Genomic DNA, 22,865 nt, shown 5'->3' on the forward strand with positions numbered 1-22,865 from the left:
ATTTGATGAACATTTTCCACTAGTACAATATGTTTTGCCCCTTTTATTGCTCTGATTTGATGTGCGCTGGATCTCAATACTTGTCTCTTCCCTCACACACAGGTGCTGCTGGCTTTGAGTATCTGCACTGTGAAACTTCTCATTGGTCTTGGGAGCAGGTTTCTGCACTGAATGCACTGACCATGTATTAAAGACAAGGTAGGTGAGGACACAATCATGTACTATGTCCCTGATGTCAGAGAACATTTCACTGTCTACACCTGTTGTATTTGGCACATATGACAAATAACATTTGATTTGATTTGCTTTTTTATTTGAACAAGGCCCATCTGGGCATGTAGAACATTCCAATCACAACTGTTAATGCCAGTTGTGACCAGATTATACTGCCCCCAAGAAAATCCCGTAAATCTTTCTTACCTATTACCTAAACACACTCTTTAGAGGTTTGTAGAATTGTTGTCCATTATAATGCACATTATACAGAGTATACAAAATATTAAGAACACCTTTTCTTCCTATTACATAGACTGACCAGGTGAAACTAAGTATCTGTTATTGAGGTCACTTGTTAAATCCACTGCAATCAGTGTAGATGAAAGGGGGGACAGGTTAAAGAAGGATTTTTAAGCCTTGAGACATGGATTGTGTATGTGTGCCATTCAGAGGGTGAATGGGCAAGAAAAAAATGTATGTGTCTTTTGAACTGGGTATGGTAGTAGGTAGGTGCCAGGCACACCGGTTTGTGTCAAAAACTGCAAAGCCACTGGGTTTTTCCATGCTCAACAGTATCCCGTGTGCATCAAGAATGGTCCAACACCCATAAAACATCCAGCCAACTTGACACAACTGTGGAAAGCATTGGAATCAACATGGGCCAGCATCCCTGTGGAATGCTTTCAACAGCTTGTAGAGTCCATGCCCCAACAAATGAAGGGTGGTGGTGGTGGGGGGAAGGAGTGTGCAGCTGACTCTTTGTCCATCATATTTTAATCTAACAATTGTATTAGAATCTCCTACTGTGTAATCTATTCATATGCATAGATGCAAGAATTTCACAAAATGTCAACAAGAACAAATAAGGTTCTGGACATTATTAGATCAGACTTAAACAGTATAATGATGGTCATGATGACACTCTTGTTAAATTGGTAATACTTGTGCAGAAATGAGATGTAATCTTCCAATGAAAGTACTCAATAATGTCCTACATGAGTACTTTAGTTACTGGCAATTAATTATTTCTGCTTTGAACTACCAAGAAATCATGAGTTGGGTACTTTGTCCTCTATCTGTAGACATCAAGGGCAGAGCAATCAAACCCAGAGCAGCTGATTGCTTCCTGTGTCTGTCGCAGTTTAGAGTTTTTCTTCATGAATCTTGTTCTGGAGGCAGCTCTGCAGAGTGGTCACTAGCTGGCACAGCCACTGTCATAACATCTGATTTTACTCTTAACCACACTGCTAACCCTAATGCCTAACCTTAAATTAAGACCAAGAAGCATATGCTTTGTTTTCATGAATTTTTACAATAGAGACAATTTTGACTTTGCAGCAGGCCTATCTAAAGGGAAATCACTAAATTCTGCCTCCAGGACAAGACTCATAACAATAAACGTCAACCTGTATATCTGTCACTGTAGTAAATTGAAACATGTCCTCAATCATTCTGATTTTTTTTGTGTGATAACATGCCACTCCCTTTATTCCCAAGGAGCCAGATGTCTTCACATTGCCCATCTGTACTATTCTTGACCATTCCCTCCCTACCACCCTCCAGTCCCACTCTGACTCTGGGTGCCCTTTGTAAGCAACCCTGTAAGCAAATGCAATCTGCCTCTCCATTGGCTTTGCCTGCCCCCTGTCTCTCCTGACCTTTCCTGTGCATATTCATGAGGCTTCCTGTCGCCGTGTGTGTGCCTGTACAGTTCTGAACTGTGTGTGAAGAGAGGGAGGGAGACGGAGAAAGGGGGACGAGTGAGCAGGGAACAGCAGCAGGGAACAGCGGCAGGTCTGGAGGCTTCGGCCATGTCAGTTTTCTCTACAACGCTGGACAGACGATGAGAAGAGAGGAAACATGGCCTTGTCACTGAGTGCAGACGAAGAGGATTATGATTCAGAATCTGAACAGGTCAGAGAACAGAACATTAGCCACGTTGGGTTTCTAATCTGCATGCTGTTTTGTCTTTCTGCCTTCTATCTCTTTCTTTTCTGTATCCCCACTCACTCAGTACCATAAGCAGGAATAGGATAATAATTTGACTAGGGAATGGATGGAAAAGGGAAACATGGTTTGTTGTTTTGGTAAGAGAACTAATCCACTGGGCAAGAGATAGCTATTTAAGAGGTCATACAGACACCTTCTCCTGTCCCTGGCTCATGTTGTATCCAGATGACCTATCTCAGACCCTAGCAAGAAAGGAATGAGCTGCTCACCAACGTAGTTAGTTGATCCCAATAATTGCTTGGCTTTAAATGTGATCCAGAATCCTCTCACCTTAGGAACATACCTTTCTCAACAAAAATCCCGAAGAGGACCCAATGAATATACATTGTCCCCCTCTGTTGTCTACCAGCTATTTGTCACACACTGACCTGTCAGATTGTGTTCTTGGTCAAGTTACTGTGATCATGGAAGAGGATCGGTCATTGTGACTGGTATTTTTGTGTGAACAGTCGGGGTGTGGGAGAGTAGTGTAGCATGACTATACATGTGAGGCCTTTCACTACACTTCACCTGAGGCTCAGTGTTGACTTTTTCTAAAACTAAAGTAAATAGATTACGCTAAATCAGACCATGCCTGATGTAGCACCATTGTCACATTCAGGTCTAGCTCTCTGGACAGACATACTTATTCCTTCCGTGTTGAACTGCTCATACTCACACCTAACCATGCTCTGTGCCTTTAAGAAGGCTGGAGGCAATGTTATTTTGCAGGAACCGAACTGGGGAGGGGGATGGGGATGGGGATGGGGAACAATGAGCTGCTCTTACAGCGGTTGATCGCTCTTGCCTGTTTGGAGACTTTTAGTTGTACATTACGCGACAATAGTGTTGAATGATTAACCGATATGTCGTTTTTCCGGTTATTAAACAACAAATTGAGCGACATTGGTTCAGTTACTTGAATTCCATTTAGTTATGTTTATTGTGAGCCCACGGTGTCTTCTCAAGGGAAATAAAATCATTTACGAGAGAATTCAAGTCAAGAACAATGCGGGACGCTGGGTTGAAGGGAGTTGTAGTTTTCATGAAGCAAATAATCAACATAGTTTAGCGCATAAACATGGTATTTAACTACACACAGTAGCTAGGTTTCCATCCAATTTGCGACAGATTTAAATGCGAATATTCTAATATTCAGTATGCACATTTTCCCACCAGAGATGTTTATATCAAACTGACTTTTTGCGGATAAGAGGCTGGGCATCATGACGTAGCGCACATACAAATAATTAAATGGGTTTCCATCGCATTTTCAACTCTGAGGGCTTTTTCACAACTGTTATTATATAGCAAATGTGACCACTCTTGTCTTGGCACGTGTAGGCGACCTACATTGAGATTATTATGGATGAGCGCTATTATTTGTATTTGTCAAACGGCAGCCAAGCATCGATCATCATGTCACCAGAATAAGACCATCAATATTTATTGTAAAGAAGCATCAAGCTCATCACCTTGCACATTTACTACCCTGTGAAGTTTATAATGTGTCGACCCCTTTCTGTGTTTACAAACATTGCAGTTTGTGGCAGAACAAGGGAGAGTTCTAGAACGCCGCAAAAAAAGCCTTTATTTACATCTTGTTTGAGTGCATTTCATAATACAACCAAGAACCAAAACTTAATTGGAAGGGTATGAGAAACCCCCCCAAAACATGTTGTTTTATAAGTAATAACATAAATGTATGTTGAATGGGTGCAGATGGAGATGGTTTGTTACTGCCGCCAAGAGTCACGTGCATCTGTGTACTGGAAAAGTGTATATTATTCCAGCTGTAGCCTAATAAACTGCATCCTTTCCTGAGTCGTAATGGGAGGACCACACAACATATCATCACGTGACTCAGAGTTTATTTCCATGTGATGGTTGTTATATCAATATTTGCGCATAAAGGCGTTTCCACCGACATTTCTCAGTGTCAGATAACTTTAACGCCTGCTACAGTTTAGATACACACAGACCGCATAGACTTTGAGAGAGGAAAGTACACGATACGCCAATGAGAGGGACAAACATTTCGTGAAAGTATGTGTAACAGTATAACTTTAGTCCGTCCCCACGCCCGAACCAGGGACCCTCTGCACACATCAACAACAGTCACCCACGAAGCATCGTTACACATTCGCTCCACAAAATCCGCAGCCCTTGCAGAGCAAGGGGAACCACTACTTCAAGGTCTCAGAGCAAGTGACGTCACCGATTGAAACGCTATTTAGCGCGCACCACCGCTAACTAGCTAGCCGTTTCACATCCGTTACATATGCCTCATCTATTTGATGAACTAGTCAAATTATTTGTCAGACAGCTCTGCAGCATAGTTAGGCATGCAACCTAGCTAAGGGTTAGTTCGAATTTGATCTCCCCCTCAGAATGAACTCAAAATCATATTTATGACCACAAATAACAATATCGATCCTGTGTGTATAAACGTGGATATCGACTATGCCACTTCAGCATGCTCACAGTTGATGACACACAGGGTTATGGGCCAATGCACAAAACAACCAATAAACTGAGTATACTGACCTTTTGTGCTTCAATATCATGGTTTGCGTTGTCAGCACCAAAATAAATTATTGATCATAGTATGCTGATGGAAAAACGTATGTTATGGCTTTACACCCCTGCTCTATTGTTGATAAAGGGTTACCTGTTTAACAGAACACAGATGGTGTTCTTTAAAGGAAGTGCCTCTAACATAATCCACGAAGAATCAGGTATTCCCCAGGGCAGATGTTTAGGCCCCTTTACTTTTTTCAATCTTTACTAACAACATGCAAGTGTGTCTGTATGCGGATGATTCAACACTATATACATCAGCTACTACATTGAGTGATATGACTGCAACACTTAACAAAGAGCTGCATTTAGTTTCAGAATGGATGGCAAGGAATAATTTAGTCCTAAATATTTCAAAAAATAAAATCAATTGTATTTGGGACAAATCATTCACCAAACCTGAACTAAATCTTGTAAACCTGCATGGTCAAAACCTATTGATACAACAGTGGCTAAACTGGGGAGAAGTCTGTTCATAATAAAGCACAGCTCTGCCTTCTTAACAACACTATCAACAAGGCAGGTCCTACAGGCCTGATTATTGTTCTGTATTGTGGTCAGGTGCTGCAAAGAGGGAATTAGGAAAATTACAATTGGCTCAGAACAGGGCAGCACAGCTTCCCCTTAAATGTACATGGGGAGCTAATATCAATGATATGCATATCAGTCTCTCATGGCTCGAAGTGGAGGAGAGATTGACTTCATCACTACTTGTTTTTGTAAGAGGTGTTGACAAGCTGAATGTACCGAGCTGTCTGTTTAAACTACTAACACACAGTTTGGACACCCATGCATACCCCACAAGACACCAAAGGTCTCTTCACAATCCCCAAGTCAAGAACAGACTATGAGAGGCGCACAGTACTGCATAGAGCCACGATTACATGGAACTCTATCCCACATCAGGTAACTGATGTAAGCAGTATAATCAGATGTTAAAAAAATGGGTAAAAATACACCTTGTGGAACAGTGGGGACTGTGAAGAGAGACAAAAAGGTACAGACACGCATACGCACACAAGCGCTAGCACACGCCCTCTACACACACGTACATTGTAATGTTGTTGTATACATTATACATTTTGTATTGTAGATATGTAGTGGTGTAATAATGTTATAATGTACGGTTTATCTTATGTTTTATATGTAATGTAAGTGCCTAAATGTGTTTGGACCCCAGGAAGAATAGGCAGCAGCTAATGGAGATCCCTAATTAATTCAAATAAAGACTGTCAATCTCGACAAACAGAACATTTATCCCAACCTACCTTGAAGGCCTACCCAGTATCAAAGGTTTGGTTTGACAATCTATGAATATCATTAAACGTTTTGGTGTTTTTTAACAGATGTTTATTTCCATTCATCAAATGACCGTGATGCACAATTTGGATTGATTAGATTTTTATTTGCCAGTAAAAAATAAAAATGCACAATACAGAGTACAACTATTTTTTAAAGTGACTGGGATTCCACCATAAAGTCGGGGCTTATTTCCATTGTGGTCCCTATTTGTTTTCACATAGACACATTACAGACATTCTACTGTTCACACATAAGCCAGCTTTTGACGTTCTTTTAAAAAGTGGTTATGGTTGCTATGCCTTTGAGTTCCTGTGGTAGTTTGTTCCACTCAACAGTGCCAGTATATACAAATGTGTTCTTACCAGTTAGACTCTTACATTTAAAACAGTGAATATTAGTGTCTCTGGCTCTAGTATTATGCTGTTGGACATCTCTGACAAATTTAAACATTTTTGGTTAGTACCAGGGGGCTGAGTCTGATAATTCTGTGGACCAGACCAAGTTGAATTAATTATACTATTTCTTTCTACAGATAGCCAGCCTAGCTGCTTGAAATGCTCAACCTCCAGATGGGGGGAGGGGGAGTTTAAGTACAATTCTTACATGCTTGTTTTGGCTGGTCTGTATCTTATTCTTTAGATGTTTGGGGTTGCTGGTGAACCATGATGTTGCAGGCATTATCAACGAGACACTGGACGAGCGCACTTGGCAGAGTCTTTAGGGTGTCTATAGCTAGGGCTCCATCCAATTGGCAGCAGATTTTCATGCGAATATTTAAAAAATCTGCATAAAAACAATATGCACATTTTCAGAGTTGTTTCCATCAAATTGACTTGTTGCAGATAAAAGTCTGTGCGTAAATGCATAGTGCACATGAACATTACTTTTGCGGTTACATTCCCATGTACGGTTAAAGTTTAATAGGTTTCCATCGCATTTGTCACAAAAAAATGTGTCGGTATAGCAAATGTGCCCAGCCTGGTATTGGCACTTTGTATTTACCAACCATTGATCATCATGGCACCAGAATAAGACCCTAGATATTTATTGAGCATCATGTCACCAGAATAAGACCCTAGATATTTATTGAGCATCATGTCACCAGAATAAGACCCTAGATATTTATTGAGCATCATGTCACCAGAATAAGACCCTAGATATTTATTGAGCATCATGTCACCAGAATAAGACCCTAGATATTTATTGAGCATCATGCTCATCCCGTGCACTTTCACCACCCTGTGAAGTTCATCATTTATTTAATCTGTAGCCTAATAAATTTCAACTGTTTCCAAATCATAGTGGGAGGACCACACAACATATTACCACCGGCTAAATCTATGATGCTAAAATGCCTGTTTACTCTGTTCCATCTGACTGCGCAATCCACTGTCTCATCAGCCCAGCCAAGCAATTGATAAACTTGATCTTCACTATAAAAAGTATCTAGACATTCTCACATTTCTTTTAAACTAACATTTTGTTTTCAACTGCAGAGATATGTATAAACCTTGCTGTCTGTCTCTCCAACAATTTGTAACATTGTTTCAATATTCAAATTCGATCTCCAGCTGTCCAAAAGTAATGCACTTAGGAGTCGGGACTAGACAAGGCAGGCAGGCAGCGTTTCTCAGCTAGTCAAATTCATGAATCAGCTGGCATAATTTTTATGGATATATACAAAGAAATGTAAATTGTAAAAAAGTCAAACGAAATGAAGTGCAGCTAGTTTGCAGTCTTTCCAGCTTCAGCTTGGAGAGATTTTGTTATCTGTGTTGTTGGTTAGCTGTTGTTGGCTAGTTCCTCTGAACAACAGTGTCCTGACGAGTGAGCACATGTTCTATGCCAGGTGAAATTGTGCCTCATTAGCTCATTGTTATGGATGTATCCATATAAATATTGGCACAAAATGTATATATTGACTAAATGTAATTCTAGCATCCTCAAAATGGCTTCAGATTAACCAGGTTTCCATCCAATATTTTTATGCGAGTCAAGTACATGCCGGATATAAAATGGCACGACAGTCCTGATGGAAGCAGCAAATGTCAGTATTTTGTTGACAAAACAAAATACGCTAGACAAGGTGGGATCTTTTTGTGTCAGTAAAATGTGTTATGTGCAAAATAGTGGTTATTTAAGTGATAATTCCCCAAAATACATGTTTGGCAAAGGTGTTGCAAACCGCATGCCTACATTAGACTTTTGAAGTAGCCTAATCAGATTAAAACATTGACTGGTTGTGTGTTTATGCCACACACAAAAGGTAATACATTTAAAAGGTCAATTACAAATATTTAGCTTATTTTGAAGCATTAGGTTCTAGGTGTGCGAGGAATAGATGCTCGTATTGGAGGAGGCAGAGTGCACGTTATGCTTCCGGCAGACCCAGTTATTCAGATACCATGCTGACCACACCGCATGCGTCTCGTGCGTTGCAAAATAAATGTACACATACATGTTAATCAATCATTGCACCCACATTGCTCACGCATTTCAACAAGCGTCTACGTAGCCAGGCGCTTAAATAGAACTTGGTTCTATTTGTGATGCTTGACGTGTTGCAAGTCACACCTCTCCCATCTCCTCATTGGTTTTTATTATACATTATACCCACGTGGGTGATTGAAAGATGAACTGCGGTTCACACTCCAGTCCAGTTGGTGATGGTAATGCACCTTGCCAACCGCCATATAAAGTCAGAAGAAGAAGCCTGGCTGTGTCAGTCGATTGTAAGTTAAACTTAGGCATCACACTACCCATGAAGGAATACCTAAGACACATTTTTACTGTCAGTCATTAGTGTCCGTTTAGAATCTATGTTCCTTTTTTGTCGGAATAAAACAGGATATAATGAGGACTAGATAAAATATGTCTTGCATGTAATGGACATAAAGAACTGGTCTTATATGTGTGTGTGTATATATAGTTGAAGTCGGAACTTTACATACACCTTAGCCAAATACATTTAAACTCAGTTTTTCACAATTCCTGACATTTATTCCGAGTAAAAAATCCCTGTCTTAGGTTAGTTAGGATCACCACTTTATTTTAAGAATGTGAAATGTCAGAATAATAATAGAGAGTGATCTATTTCAGCTTTTATTTATTTCATCACATTCCCAGTGGGTCAGAAGTTTACATACACTCCGTTTAGTATTTGATAGCATTGCCTTTAAATGGTTCAACTTGGGTCAAACTTTTCGGGTAGCCTTCCACAAGCTTCCCACAATAAATTGGGTGAATTTTGTCCCATTCCTGCTGACAAAGCTTGTGTAACTGTGTTAGGTTTGAAGGCCTCCTTGCTCGCACATGCTTTTTCAGTTCTGCCGACAAATGTTCTATAGGATTGAGGACAGGGCTTTGTGATGGCCACTCCAATACCTTGACTTTGTTGTCCTTAAGCCATTTTGCCACAACTTTGGAAGTATGCTTGGGGTCATTGTCCATTTGGAAGACCCATTTGCGACCAAGCATTAACTCAATCAATCCCAGAACAGCAGCAAAGGATAGCAAAGACACTAATGTCTTGAGATGTTGCTTCAATATATCCCAGGATAGCAAAGACACTAATGTCTTGAGATGTTGCTTCAATATATCCCAGGATAGCAAAGACACTAATGTCTTGAGATGTTGCCTCAATATATCCCAGGATAGCAAAGACACTAATGTCTTGAGATGTTGCCTCAATATATCCCAGGATAGCAAAGACACTAATGTCTTGAGATGTTGCTTCAATATATCCCAGGATAGCAAAGACACTAATGTCTTGAGATGTTGCTTCAATATATCCCGATATAGATATGTCGATATAGGACTCGTTTCACTGTGGATATAGATACCTTCGTACCCATTTCCTCCAGCATCTTCACAAGGTCCTTTGCTGTTGTTCTGAGATTGATTTGCACTTTTCGCACCAGAGTATGTTCATCTCTAGGAGACAGAACACGTCTCCTTCCTGAGCGGTATGACAGCTGCATGGTCCCATGGTGTTTATATTTGCATACTATTGTTTGTACAGATGAATGTGGTACCTTCAGGCGTTTGGAAATTGCTCCCAAGGATGAACCAGACTTGTGGAGGACTATAATCTTTTCTGAGGTCTTGGCTGATTTCTTTAGATTTTTACATGATGTCAAGCAAAGAGGCACTGAGTTTGAAGGTAGGCCTTGAAAAACATCCACAGATACACATCCAATTGACTCAAATGATGTCAATTTGCCTGTCAGAACCTTCTAAAGCCATGACATAATTTTCTGGAATTTTCCAAGCTGTTTAAAGGCACAGTCAACTTAGTGTATGTAAACTTCTGACCCACTGGAGTTGTGAAATAATCGGCCTGTAAACAATCGTTGGAAACATTACTTGTGCCATGCACAAAGTAGATGCCCTAACCGACTTGTCAAAACTATAGTTTGTTAACAAGAAATTTGTGGAGTGGTTGAAAAACGAGTTTTAATGACTCAACCTAAGATTATGTAAACATCCGACTTCAAGGTCCTAAACGATATCATAACCGCCATCGATTAGAGACATTACTGTGCAGCCGTATTCATCGACCTGGCCAAGGCTTTCGACTCTGTCAATCACCACATTCTTATCGGCAGACTCTAGAGCCTTGGTTACTCAAATGACTGCCTCTCCAGGTTCACCAACTACTTCTCTGATAGAGTTCAGTGTGTCAAATCAGAGGGCCTGTTGTCCGGACCTCTGGCAGTTTCTATGGGGGTGCCACAGGGTTCAATTCTCGGGCAGACTCTCTTCTTTGTATACATCAATGATGTCGCTCTTGCTGCTGGTGATTATCTGATCCACCTCTATGCAGACGACACCATTCTGTGTACTTCTGGCCCTTCTTTAGACACTGTGTTAACTAACCTTCAGACGAGCTTCAATGCCGTACAACACTCCTTCCGTGGTCTCCAACTGCTCTTAAATACAAATAAAACTAAATTCATGCTCTTCAACCGATCGTTGCCCGCACCTGCACGCCCGTCCACCATCACTACTCTGGACGGTTCTGACTTAGAATATGTGGACAACTACAAATACCTAGGTGTCTGGTTAGACTTTAAACTCTCCTTTCAGTCTCGCATTAAGCATCTCCAATCCAAAATTACATCTAGAATCGGCTTCCTATTTCGCAACAAAGCCTCCTTCACTCATGCTGCCACACATACCCTCGTAAAACTGACCATCCTACCGATCCTCGACTTCGGCGATGTCATTTACAAAATAGCTCCCAACACTCTTCTCAACAAAGTGGATGCAGTCTATCACAGTGCCATCCGAATTGTCACCATAGCTCCATATACTACCCACCACTGCGACCTGTACGCTCTCGTTGGCTGGCCCTCGCTTCATACTCATCGCCAAACCCACTGGCTCCAGGTCGTCTACAAGTCTCTGCTTGGTAAAGCCCCGTCTTATCTCAGCTCACTGGTCACCATAGCAGCACCCACCCGTAGCACACGCTCCAGCAGATCTATCTCACTAGTCACCCCCCAAAGCCAATTCCTCCTTTGGCCGCCTATCCTTCCAGTTCTCTGCTGCCAATGACTGGAACAAACTGCAAAAATCACTGAAGCTGGAGACTCCCTCACTAGCTTTAAGCACCAGCTGTCAGAGCAGCTCACAGATAACTGCACCTGTACATAGCCAATCTGTAATATAGCCCATCCAACTACCTCATCCCCATACTGTATTTATTTATTCATCTTGCTCCTTTACACCCCAGTATCTCTACTTGCACATTCATCTTCTGCACATCAATCACTGCAGTGTTTAATTGGTATATTGTAATTACTTCGCCACCATGGCCTATTTATTGCCTTACCTCCCTTATCTTACCTCATTTGCACACACTGTATATACTTTTTTTCTACGGTGTTATTGACTGTATGTTTGCTTATTCCATGTGTAACTCTGTTGTTGTATGTGTTGAACTGCTTTGGTTTATTCTTGGCCAGGTTGCAGTTGAACTTGTTCTCAACTAGCCTACCTGGTTAAATAAATGTGAAATACAAAATGAAACCTACACACCCACTCCGTCATTGTTTATGAAGTGGGTTATTTTAATGTTATTCTTTTGGCGCAGTTGTGGAGATGTCATGGACTTCCCTCCCTTTTGTGTGCATTGTTGTGGTGTGCTGTGGTCCACTGAAGCCAGGCAGATGGTGAACCCTGTGACTTCCTCCCACAGCACTGGGATCCACAGTGAAACTGATCAGATAAGGCCCCCATCTCGGCCTAGTGTTTTAGAGCCTCATCAAACAAACCTAACATTCCTAGCACATTAGTCAGCCAAGTTACAGTAAGTGTTGGTAATCAGTCTGGGTCTATTATAGGTCAAGATACATTTGTAAACAATCAACACATTAGTGTTTCATAGGCCTACTTTTGACTCAGACGACTAGTTAAAAAAAAAAGACGATACACATGTCTTAAAGATTGGAGTTATGATTTCTTGGAAGAGAGGCATAGGAGGAGGATCACTCCTCATTTTAGCCACCATATTTAATACTTTCTCCTGTAATTCAGAGGTTTCACATCACATGGCCTGGATGGACCATACACTTGTTGATTAAACCAAATAAAAGATAAACAAACTCATGCCCCCTTGGCAGAACAGATATTTGAAGAACATCACTCTTTTCATAACTCACATACACAGAACACTTTGTTAACCATTTTGCCATGCTAATGCTGTTGCACAATTAACTAGAATATTTGGAACAAGAGGGTATCGGCTACTTTATTCAAGGACTCCTTCAGGGTGAACAGGAGTTTGTTTGAGAGGAAAATAGGTCATATAGCACACGTGGGTTTCTAATAGTCCCACATTGATTGCTTTGGTGATCTGTTGTGTTGGATATAATGTTGTAGAGATTTCTGTTTAAAGCTCTCTAAAAATCAGAGGAATTTCAACATTTTAAGACAATGCCAGGAATGTGCCAATCACACTTGAATGTTGCGCAATGCTGATAATCATAGCATTTGCAGCCTCAGCCCTCCTTCTGATGTCTTCCTTGTACACCTTTCCATACACTCCTTGGTTGAACAGATTTCTTCAGAAAACCATCAGATTGTAGTCTGTTGGATGTTGCGTCAACAACAACCGTGTATGCTTGAGAATCTGTTTAGGATCTGGAGGATGGCCAAAGATGAGACGAAGGTGAAAGGTTATTATAACAACTCTCTTTCCAGACCTGAAGAAAAGCTTTCTGGTGAAGGATCGTCTTGTGGTATGTCTCTCCAGGGACATCTTATTCTAGGATACATGAAGGAACACTTTGTTCTCAATGACCCTGGTCTAGGGGTTTTCTTCTCTCTCTTTAAGCCCTCTGCAAGAATTCCATTTGCTTTTATATGATGGCGGTTTGGTCCTTATTAGCTATATCTGTTCCAGGAGGATGGTTATATGTAAGGGCTGTGACGTGGCAATGTTTCTCAGTATTTGTTTGGGAGTGGAAGGTTTTCACTGTTGTGTATTAATCCTTAACTGAGGAGCATTGCCAGGTGGTAAGACATTTTTTTGTGGACCTGTGTGTGTTGCTGTCTTGTGATTTAGTTTCTTTAATGGATGGACCTACTGGCTCACACAGTGGTAGATCATTTTGCCAGAAATACACACGCAAACCTCCAGATTAAAACATTCATATTTGACACCATGCAATTGGTTGTACCTTTTATTTTGTGGAGTAGGTTGTGTAAACAGTGTATCAGCCTTATAGATGACCTTTGCAGGAGATCAGACTGAGATCAGACTGAGTGACAAGCAGCAGATTCTACACTACACTAATCGATCTCACCCCATAAACAATGTTTTTAGTGCCAGTAAGAACAGCTTCCAGAGGAATGAATGACCCAATCTACAGTAGCACATTCAACTCTGTTTTACCAGTGTGTCTCCTAGGGCCTGAAGCGATATTTGTACTTTATGAGAAAATAAAGTAAGAGTTTTAGTACTGCCAGAGGAGCCATGAAAATGTTCAATTTCAAAACAATCCTAACCTCTCCACAGCCCTTCCATTTAAAGATAAAGTACAATATGTCTCTGCTAGTTCTCATCTCCTTTCATTATTCTATTCAAATGGTTAGGAAAAGCAGGGGAACTGTGTTGCCAAGGAAACACTCGCCTCTGCAGCAAAAAATAGATTTCTCAGTAATGGCGTAGGGAATATCTGATGTTTATTGTTCTGGTGGCTCTAGGCTCGGGTAAAGAGCATTGAAATGAATTTTAACCTGTGAACCTCTAACTATTTGTGGTGTCACGGGGTGGGAGAGAATATTTTTATTTTCTTGGACAGAGGCTGATTTACAGATTTGGCATTTAGAGAGGTTTAGAAAGGTACTGTATGTGGCTCGCAGCCAGTGTCTTCAGTGCAGTACTGTTTCACTAGCTTTATGACTGTCAGGAGTAGAGCATACTAGATGTTGTGTGTTCCATAATGAAGCAGAATGTAGGTTACTGTCTTAGGCAATAGTTCTCATTTGAATTTCCTTTCTAAAGTAGTTTCCAAATACTCAGGTTTGAATAGAGGTTGGAGAGGACCAGGGAGCCAATGACCGGACTCAAAAAGTCTACTTCCATGGACAAGAGCTAATGGATGTTTTAACATAAACTGTATTATTTTTCTCTCTGCAGCAACGAGAAGCCAACCGGCCAAAGCCCAAGATGGGGACTTCAGCAGCGGTCAAGCTGCCGTCCAATCGCAGTGCGTCTGGCGCCAGACGCAGGAGAACACGCTGCCGAAAGTGTGAGGCCTGCCTCCGAACTGAGTGTGGAGAATGTCACTTCTGTAAAGACATGAAGAAGTTTGGAGGACCTGGGCGCATGAAGCAGTCCTGTATCATGAGGCAGTGTATTGCAGTGAGTAAATCCATAGTAACCACACAGGCTTTTCATCATTCATACTATTTAGCAGATTGTTCAGTTAGCCTATATTGTCTTATCCAGTGCTACAGTGCTGTGTCACAAATGCAATGAAAATCATAAGACAGGTTCACAGTTCAGGTTCTGAAAGAATGGTCAGTGTAAGCTAGAACCAACCAGAAGTACAATGATACAGAGCGAGACCTCAGGAAGTGAGTGCTAACATTTTTATTTTTGCAACAGTATGACTCATTCATGTGTCAAAGGTCTCTCGATTCTATTGAGTCCATTCAGTGGATATTTGTCTACGGCTTGGCATAGTCGCCAATGTCTGTTAATGATTTTCCTAAAACAGGAAACAGAATGACCAGTAGCAGCTTATCAACACTATTTGCAAATATTATTGCACACCAGCATAATGGAGACACTGTGTGTGTTACTGTCAATGAGTTTGACAGTTGTCAGTGAATGTGTTTTTGTATTTGTCCTTTGCAGCCTGTCCTGCCCCACACAGCTGTGTGTGTGGTGTGCGGAGAAGCAGGGAAGGAGGACACATTGGAGGAGGAGGACAAGTTCAACGTCATGCTCATGGAGTGCTCCATCTGCAATGAGATTGTCCACCCCAACTGCTTAAAGGTGAGACAGGATGAGCATGTCGAGTCGTGATTTAACACAACCATGACTGAACACGAGGCCAAGCCTCCACCTGATGAGTTTGATGATTCCTTATTTGTGTGAGTGAGATTCACCTGAATGTTTATGATACGGTTGAGTGATTTATATGCTTTGACACACAAATGAAGGAAAAAATCCTGGAATGTTTGCCTTTGTACTAACGGCAGGTGATTCACTGTGTTTTGACTGTCAAATAGTTTTACAAGGCAACTTGATGAGTCATTGGTGTGGTGGGGACTTCCTGTTGTTGTTTGACACTGAATCACCTCAGCACTTTCCCTCCTCCAGCCAGACTTGCAGTAGGCTGTGTCCAGTTGAAATCACATGATGCTTGAATAGGACCTTGCAGTGTTGTCGACATTGCTGGGTGGAGCCGGATGCAAATAAAATGCAAAGCTGCCCATGCACTCTTAGGAGCCATTCAGCCAAAGCATAACATGTCATAGCATGTCCTTGCTCGAACCTGTTCTAATGAAGTGAAGTTGTGAACTACATCAGATATTAGGAACACAGCCTTTGTGTTTGTTGTAATTCCAGGCACATAACACACTTATGGTAAGGTATTTCTGAAGAATATTGATTTTTCATTGTTAGAGGAGGTTGTTTGCTAGAGTTTCTCACTTTTTAAATGTGTCAGAAAATAAAGTGTTAAACTGCCTCACACAAAGAGGTGACAACAGTCACTTTCAGTTCCCTGTTAATTTCTCTCTGTGCTGAACACATTGTACATTAGTCTGACTCCCCTTCTGCACTTTTCGTCTTAACTCTCTCTTTTACTTCATGCTTTTCAGGTAAAAGATGCTTCTGGCGTGGTGAACGATGAACTTCCTAACTGTTGGGAATGTCCCAAATGCAACTACGCTGGGAAAACCGGAAAAGTGAGTACCTACAAATGTAGGATCTTAATTTGAGCCAGTTTGCTACAGCAGGAACTTAATCCTGCAGCTAAAGGATATGTGGATTATAGTTAATTGATACTTTGTAGCGGTTGATACATTTGAAATTATAAACCTCAATTTCAATATAAGTTTTAAATGTCCTGCTTTGCAGGACAGTTCTCCTGCAACAGGATGATCATACATCTGTATATGAATGCTTCATTTTAAGGACTTACTGTAGGCAGCCCATCATAGAATACTATATATTCTCAAGTTCATAAGCATTAATATGAAATTGATATTTTAGTTTCCCCTTTCTCCAAAGATAAAGCACACACCAATTTTGTCATCTGATGTTGGATTAGGAAACAGTGCTGTGAACCATCTTTGGAAAACACTCTCCAAATTCTCCAGATTCTTTAACGTCAGAGGCATTTCATAATGTCTTTACTTTGTGGTTTCTTACTTCCTGTTCATCTACTTACTATATCACATGGTTCAATGCCCTGTGTCTGTTACACGGGAAGGAAACAAACATCTAATTCTCTAGTAGTGGCACAGTCACAGTCTAAGTAGTTTACAATGTCTGACTTGTTTCACCATTGAAACAAGTACAGTATCTCAGTTTGGGGACCCTGTCGTGATAGGCGAAATATATAAAGTTGTCTTCCCTGTTTTTCCACCTTTTGGTCTGCAAGCAAAAAAGGGGACCAGGGTTCAAGTATGCGTCTAACCTCCCTGGCTCCCTGCTGAAGGAGCAGAAGGCAGTCAAGGAGGAGGGTGAGGCCACATCTACGTCTACAGCCAAGAGAAAGCCTGAGGGGGATGATATCTCAAGACACAGACCTGAGGAACGGGAGCCCCTCCACAGACACCCCCCTGTCCTGACCCCCAGCACCCTGCCTCGGCCCAGACCTGAGGACAAACTGAGGAAGAAGAGGAAGCTCTTCGACGATGACGAGGAAGAGGACTTCAGTGTGAGGAAGAAGGTAGACTCCGATTTCATAATGTGGTTTATGTTTCAGTGTCTGTTAGTATAATGTTACTCATTGACTATGCATGGCAATTTTCATGTTGTGCCAAGCAACTCCTTTTGTAAAATATTTGGATGTTGATATGTGCTCTGGTATCCATAGTTGAACATGCTCTCTAACTAAACCTCCCTCTCCTCCACAGGGAAAGGCAGATGAACCTCTGTTCCCCAAACTCCTTCATCAGATCAAGACTGAGGAGGAAGACCAGGAGGAGGAAGTGGATGAGGAGGGGACGGACTCTCTGTTCTGGCGAGGCCTGGAGAGGAGAGCTCGTTTAGAAGATACCGAGGACTGGGATGGCAAAGACACAAAGACAAACGTTCCAAGGCCTCCTCTCAAAACTCCTGTTCTAGACAGTGACCAGTCTCACTGCAGCTCTCCACAGGCTGGCCCCAGCAGCGAGGGTGGCAGTGAACCCCAGGAGAAGGGCCCACGCCCCAAAGCACGCCGCAAACGCCGTTTACCCAACAAGGAGCTGAGCAAAGCACTGAACCAGGAGATCCAAAAGACTGAGGACTGCCTAGCCAATGAGAACCGCCAGCCCCTCAAGGTGGAGCCAGAGAGTGAGAATGAGGCGCCCAAGAGTGGCTTCCGCATCGGCAGTGACCTGGGAGGGGAGCGCCCCCACCTCCGGATCAAGGAAATGAACGGCACCCCCTGGGAGCTGCGCCACTTCTATCCCAGCCAGATCACCCCTCTGGGCTTCAACAGGAGCTCCCCTGGCACCCGGCCCCTGCCCCCACGCTCCCCACCCAAGTGTGTCCAAATGGAGCGGCACGTAATCCGGCCACCCCCCATCAGCCCCCCGCCGGACAGACTTCCCCTGGTGGACGGGAAGACCCATGCAGTTCAGCGAGAGGTCTGGATGAAGCTCTTTGGGCACTTCACACACAAGGAGCTGTGTGTCTGCATGCGTGTCTGCAAGACATGGAATAGATGGTGAGAGCTCTTACTATTTCCACTCATATTTTTACTTTACATTTAAGGGCCTATAAAACATAAAATAAAGATGCGTTATAAAAGTTGGGTCCCTGTCGGGGGTCCCCGTCATCCATTTCGTATGATGTGTTACGTCCTGCATAAAAAATAGTTAGGAATTCCAATTCGTAAAATATGTTACTAATTTGTAAGTGCTTAAGATCCCGTTCAATCTCTTTAACACTCACATTCAAATATACAAATTATCTAGAACATTGTGAATTTTAGTCCAAGCCAGATAGTGAGTGTGTATTTATATTGTCTATCTCTGACAGGTGCTGTGATAAAAGACTGTGGACCAACATCGATCTGAACCGCTGTAAATCTATCACTCCCCTCATGCTGAGTGGCATCATCCGCAGACAGCCCCTCTCACTGGACCTCAGCTGGACCAACATCTCCAAGAAGCAGCTGAGCTGGCTAATAAACCGCTTACCAGGTACATACCAGGACCACGTGAACCTGTGATCTATGGGAGAGGAAAATGTTTCGGCCAGACACCAGAGACTGTCCATATGTGATTGTGGCTCAGCGTTGAAACCCGTCTGACAGTACTTCGCTCTGTGTCCTGCAGGTCTGCGGGTGTTGCTGCTCTCAGGGTGCTCGTGGGTGGCTGTGTCTGCCCTCTGCACCTCTAGCTGCCCTCTGCTGCGCACCCTGGATGTGCAGTGGGTGGAAGGGCTCAAAGATGCCCAGATGAGGGACCTGCTCTCGCCCCCGACCGATAACAGACCAGGTAACCACCTGCAACAAGAGGGGAGAGTTAGGTGAAATTGACATGAGTGTATTATAGCAACCTCTGGTGGTTCTCCTGGGTGTGACAGGACTGGGAGGCTTTTCTTTCTAAGAACCCATTAAGAAGAAAAATGAGTGTATCTTAAGATGGTTCACGTTTAATTAAAGGATGTTAACGAAAATGTATGAGATTACTCGCCATGTTTGACTGCGAGATGAGAAATCACTCCTGTTTTGTTCCTGCTCTCCACCCTCAGGTCAGTTGGACAACCGCTGTAAACTGAGGAACATCCTGGGCTTGCGTCTGGCCGGGCTGGACATCACAGACGCCTCTCTGCGTCTGATTATCAGACATATGCCATTACTTTCCCGACTGGACCTGAGCTACTGCAACCACATCAACGACCATTCGGTCAACCTGCTGACGGCCGCAGGGACCACAACCAGAGATTCACTCACAGAGATCAACCTGTCAGGTAGGAACCCTCAGTCAATCACACCACTCTCACAACCTCAGTATTAGCACTAGGGGCTAGAGTAATACAACAGCACAGAGGCTGTTTTTATTTACTCTGCTGTCACTTGTTTATTTTTTTGGGCTACCTTCGAAGGACAAAATGTAACGTTTTACAGCTTTTTCTTTTGTTGTTACATGTACATTCTAAACACATTTTTAGATACATACCACCTATTTAAACTTTATTTATATATTTTTTTTTACAGTAGTTACATTATACAATTTTACATTATACATCGTGTTATCAGTCAAACTATTATACAACAAGCTATTTCACTTATTTTTCTCTTAATATTAAAGAATATCGAAGATGTATTTATTTTCGGTCTTATCTTGATTTCAGTTATTTCTATAATAGTTTGCAAGTCTTTATGTTGCATTTAGGCTTCATAATATTCAATCCGGCTCTTCAGTTTCCTCATGCCTGGCTCTGTTTTTGTCTCCGCCTCAAGTTTGTAATAGGGTGACAGACCATTCCCTTACCTTCTTCAAGCGCTGTGGAAGCATCTGTCATATTGACCTGCGCTATTGCAAACAGGTGACCAAGATGGCCTGTGAACAGTTCATAGCAGAGATGTCTGTGAGTGTACAGTTTGGACTCAAAGAGGACAAATTACTGCAGAAACTCAGTTAGACATTGACATCAAGGCCAAACAGCAAAAAAGAACTACCCTTTGCACTAAATGGAGCAAGACAAGGTTTCCCCCATCAAGCCTGCACTGGTTGGTTTTGTATGTTTGTTTCTTCTTCATTGGAGAATCTACTGTGTTAGATTTGTGAACGAACAATGTCACATGAGTTGATGAGAGGAGCAGAAGTATGTAAATTAACAAGGGGGATGGTCAAAATGTTTGCATCAATGTCTTTCTGGATGTTACAAACCCATCCTTGTACTGAAAGGCAAATATGTCCTGGACAGGAGATGGGGAGGGAAAACAAAGCATGCATTAGTTTTGTTTTGTGTTAAGATTGTACCTTTTTCAAAGGCTTGTGTTTGTTGGATTTAATTTGTTGGGGGATTTGTTTTCTATTACTTATACATGTTAAATGTTTAAGACATTTTTTTGTACAACAATAATTCACGCATTGGGCTAACATTTGACGTTATAGTGAAGCTTTATGTATGCAGTACCATACACACCCCAGATTTCAACTCTTACATCTGAATATTGACCTACAGTACTTTAAATCAGCTTGCCTTGACACCGATGGTAATATGTATTTTTGGATGCTATTTTTTTTACCTGATATCATGTGCCAAATTCTGAAGGTGACATTACAAGTTAATGGTAGTTACTGACTTGGACTGGAATTAATTTAATACTTTACTTTAAAAAATGAACATAAGACTATTATTATGAAATAATACATGTTTTAAATGTTTAAGTAAATAAGAATTAAATAAATGTTGCAAATATGGTTAGGATAATGAATATATCTTGAAATGAATCAGTCAATAAATATTGACATAAGGAATGTTAGTCAAATGTATTTTTTCAATCTCTCAGTACCTTCTGCATTTTCCTGTGTTTCGTACATATGTCAATCTGTTGTTTCACATGTTTTAGCACTCGAGCCCATAATGTGAGATTCTGTCAAGTAATTGAATCATCTGCTTTAAAGGGCCAATCCACATTTAAAACAATAACAAAGCGTAAAAGGCTGAGGGCTGGGCCTGGAGAAATGTAATCCCTCTCAAATCGAAGACTTACAAGAATGCAAAGGCTGACCATCCATGATATCATAATTATAGTTTTAACCATGTTTTGAGGCAATACAGTTGGTTTACATTTGTTTAAAACATTGGAGGAATACATGCTTATATTTTGAGTTCTGATGGGATACGATAGTTGAACTAAGCTCATGAGGCATTTGTAAGGTATATTCAAGAATCAATGAGTATATATCATGAATTTCTAATCCAAAAATGAGTGTAGTAACTGCTGACTGCCCCTTTACTGTTTCCACAAGTGCATACTGTCACAGTGGCCTCCACAGACTTGGCATGTAGAGTTTCTTTGAAAGAGCATTTGGTCATCCTATTTTTAATTCAAGATCGACTATCTATTCATTTTGTATTTATTTATATTAGTTATCATCCATAATTGTGATGTAATTATAATTTGCCATTTTCTGTTGACCGTGACCTACAATGTCACAAGTGAATGATATTGGCCACCTTGAATACAGATGCACATGATGTAGTTGTTTATATTTGTAAATCTAAAATCTAGTGCTATGATTGTCATTAAAAGTATATTTCTATGTATAAAATGTATTTTCATATACTATAACATTTTTTTTTTACCCTCAGTTGTGTGGCCTTTTGATAGGGCACAGCAGAGAATTTCCTAAATGCCAGGGTAACTGGTGACCTCGGGTGTCTTAGCTTTCAATGAGCAGGAAAGGACATTGGTATATGGACCTTTCTGGAACCTTCTCACCCAACTCGGGTCATGTATTAACCATGTTTTTTAGTTTTACATTCAAACGTATGTCACATGGAAGCTGCTGTCTGCAGCTGTCCTCTCCTAGACAAAGGCCTAATCTGGCACTCTAAACACTAGTTCAACCTACAGCAGGTATTCCCAAACTGGGGTAGGCGCAATGCCGTCGTGGGTACGCCAAATAAAAATGTGATTCACATAAAAATGTTAAGTTATTTTTTTATTTTAATCTTCACATTTTCAAACAGTCCATTTATATATTCCAACGGGGCTATACATTTTGGTGAGTTTTTTTCTCAACTGAGTAGCCTCGTTTCACTGCCAAAAGTAAAATTAAACCATCTAGTGTTCAGCGAAATAACAACAATGTCAAATACAGGTAGCCTAGTCAAATAATTAACATCCAATCACATTAACCGTTACTCTCTCGCGGGAATTCCACTAAAGGTCCATATGTAGCCAAATGTAGCTGCTGCTCATTCAGTTTGCTCGAAAAATGGATAAATGGTTTAAAAAAGTAAGGCCGTCATCCATAAAGACACATACCAGCTCTACTGGTAGTACTGCTGGTAGTAGCAGTACTGCACCTGTCGACGACACAAGTTGTTCTGCTTCCACGAGCACATCCAATGCTAGCAC

The 22,865-nt window shown here is 41.4% G+C and overlaps 1 protein-coding gene across 4 annotated transcripts; it reads left to right on the forward strand.

Annotated features, from left to right (window-relative positions):
* Positions 1-1,918: 1,918 nt before the first annotated feature.
* Positions 1,919-22,406, forward strand: LOC124034392 (lysine-specific demethylase 2B-like). 4 transcript variants are annotated; one of them, XM_046347529.1, is made up of 10 exons: positions 1,919-2,130; positions 14,735-14,959; positions 15,458-15,598; positions 16,429-16,515; positions 17,205-17,504; positions 17,692-18,488; positions 18,803-18,966; positions 19,102-19,263; positions 19,520-19,738; positions 20,232-22,406. In XM_046347529.1, exons 1-10 carry the CDS (start codon positions 2,077-2,079, stop codon positions 20,411-20,413), a joined length of 2,331 nt encoding a protein of 776 aa, XP_046203485.1. In that variant the 5' UTR covers positions 1,919-2,076; the 3' UTR covers positions 20,414-22,406. The 4 variants fall into 4 exon arrangements, with proteins under 4 accessions (XP_046203485.1, XP_046203486.1, XP_046203488.1 ...); XM_046347530.1 differs by having other exon boundaries at positions 1,928-2,130; positions 17,214-17,504; XM_046347532.1 differs by lacking the exons at positions 1,919-2,130; positions 14,735-14,959; positions 15,458-15,598 and adding an exon at positions 15,905-16,192 and having other exon boundaries at positions 17,214-17,504.
* Positions 22,407-22,865: the final 459 nt, after the last annotated feature.

The sequence above is a fragment of the Oncorhynchus gorbuscha genome, linkage group LG04, assembly GCF_021184085.1.
Source record: "Oncorhynchus gorbuscha isolate QuinsamMale2020 ecotype Even-year linkage group LG04, OgorEven_v1.0, whole genome shotgun sequence".
NCBI lineage: Eukaryota > Metazoa > Chordata > Actinopteri > Salmoniformes > Salmonidae > Oncorhynchus > Oncorhynchus gorbuscha.

Excerpts from the sequence above, each read along its gene's own strand:
- LOC124034392 (XM_046347529.1), top strand. The coding sequence starts at position 2,077 with ATGGCCTTGTCACTGAGTGCAGACGAAGAGGATTATGATTCAGAATCT. Across the intron at positions 18,967-19,101 it reads GCTAATAAACCGCTTACCAG|GTCTGCGGGTGTTGCTGCTC; the intron begins GTACATACCAGG and ends TGTGTCCTGCAG. Across the intron at positions 19,739-20,231 it reads CACAGAGATCAACCTGTCAG|TTTGTAATAGGGTGACAGAC; the intron begins GTAGGAACCCTC and ends CTCCGCCTCAAG.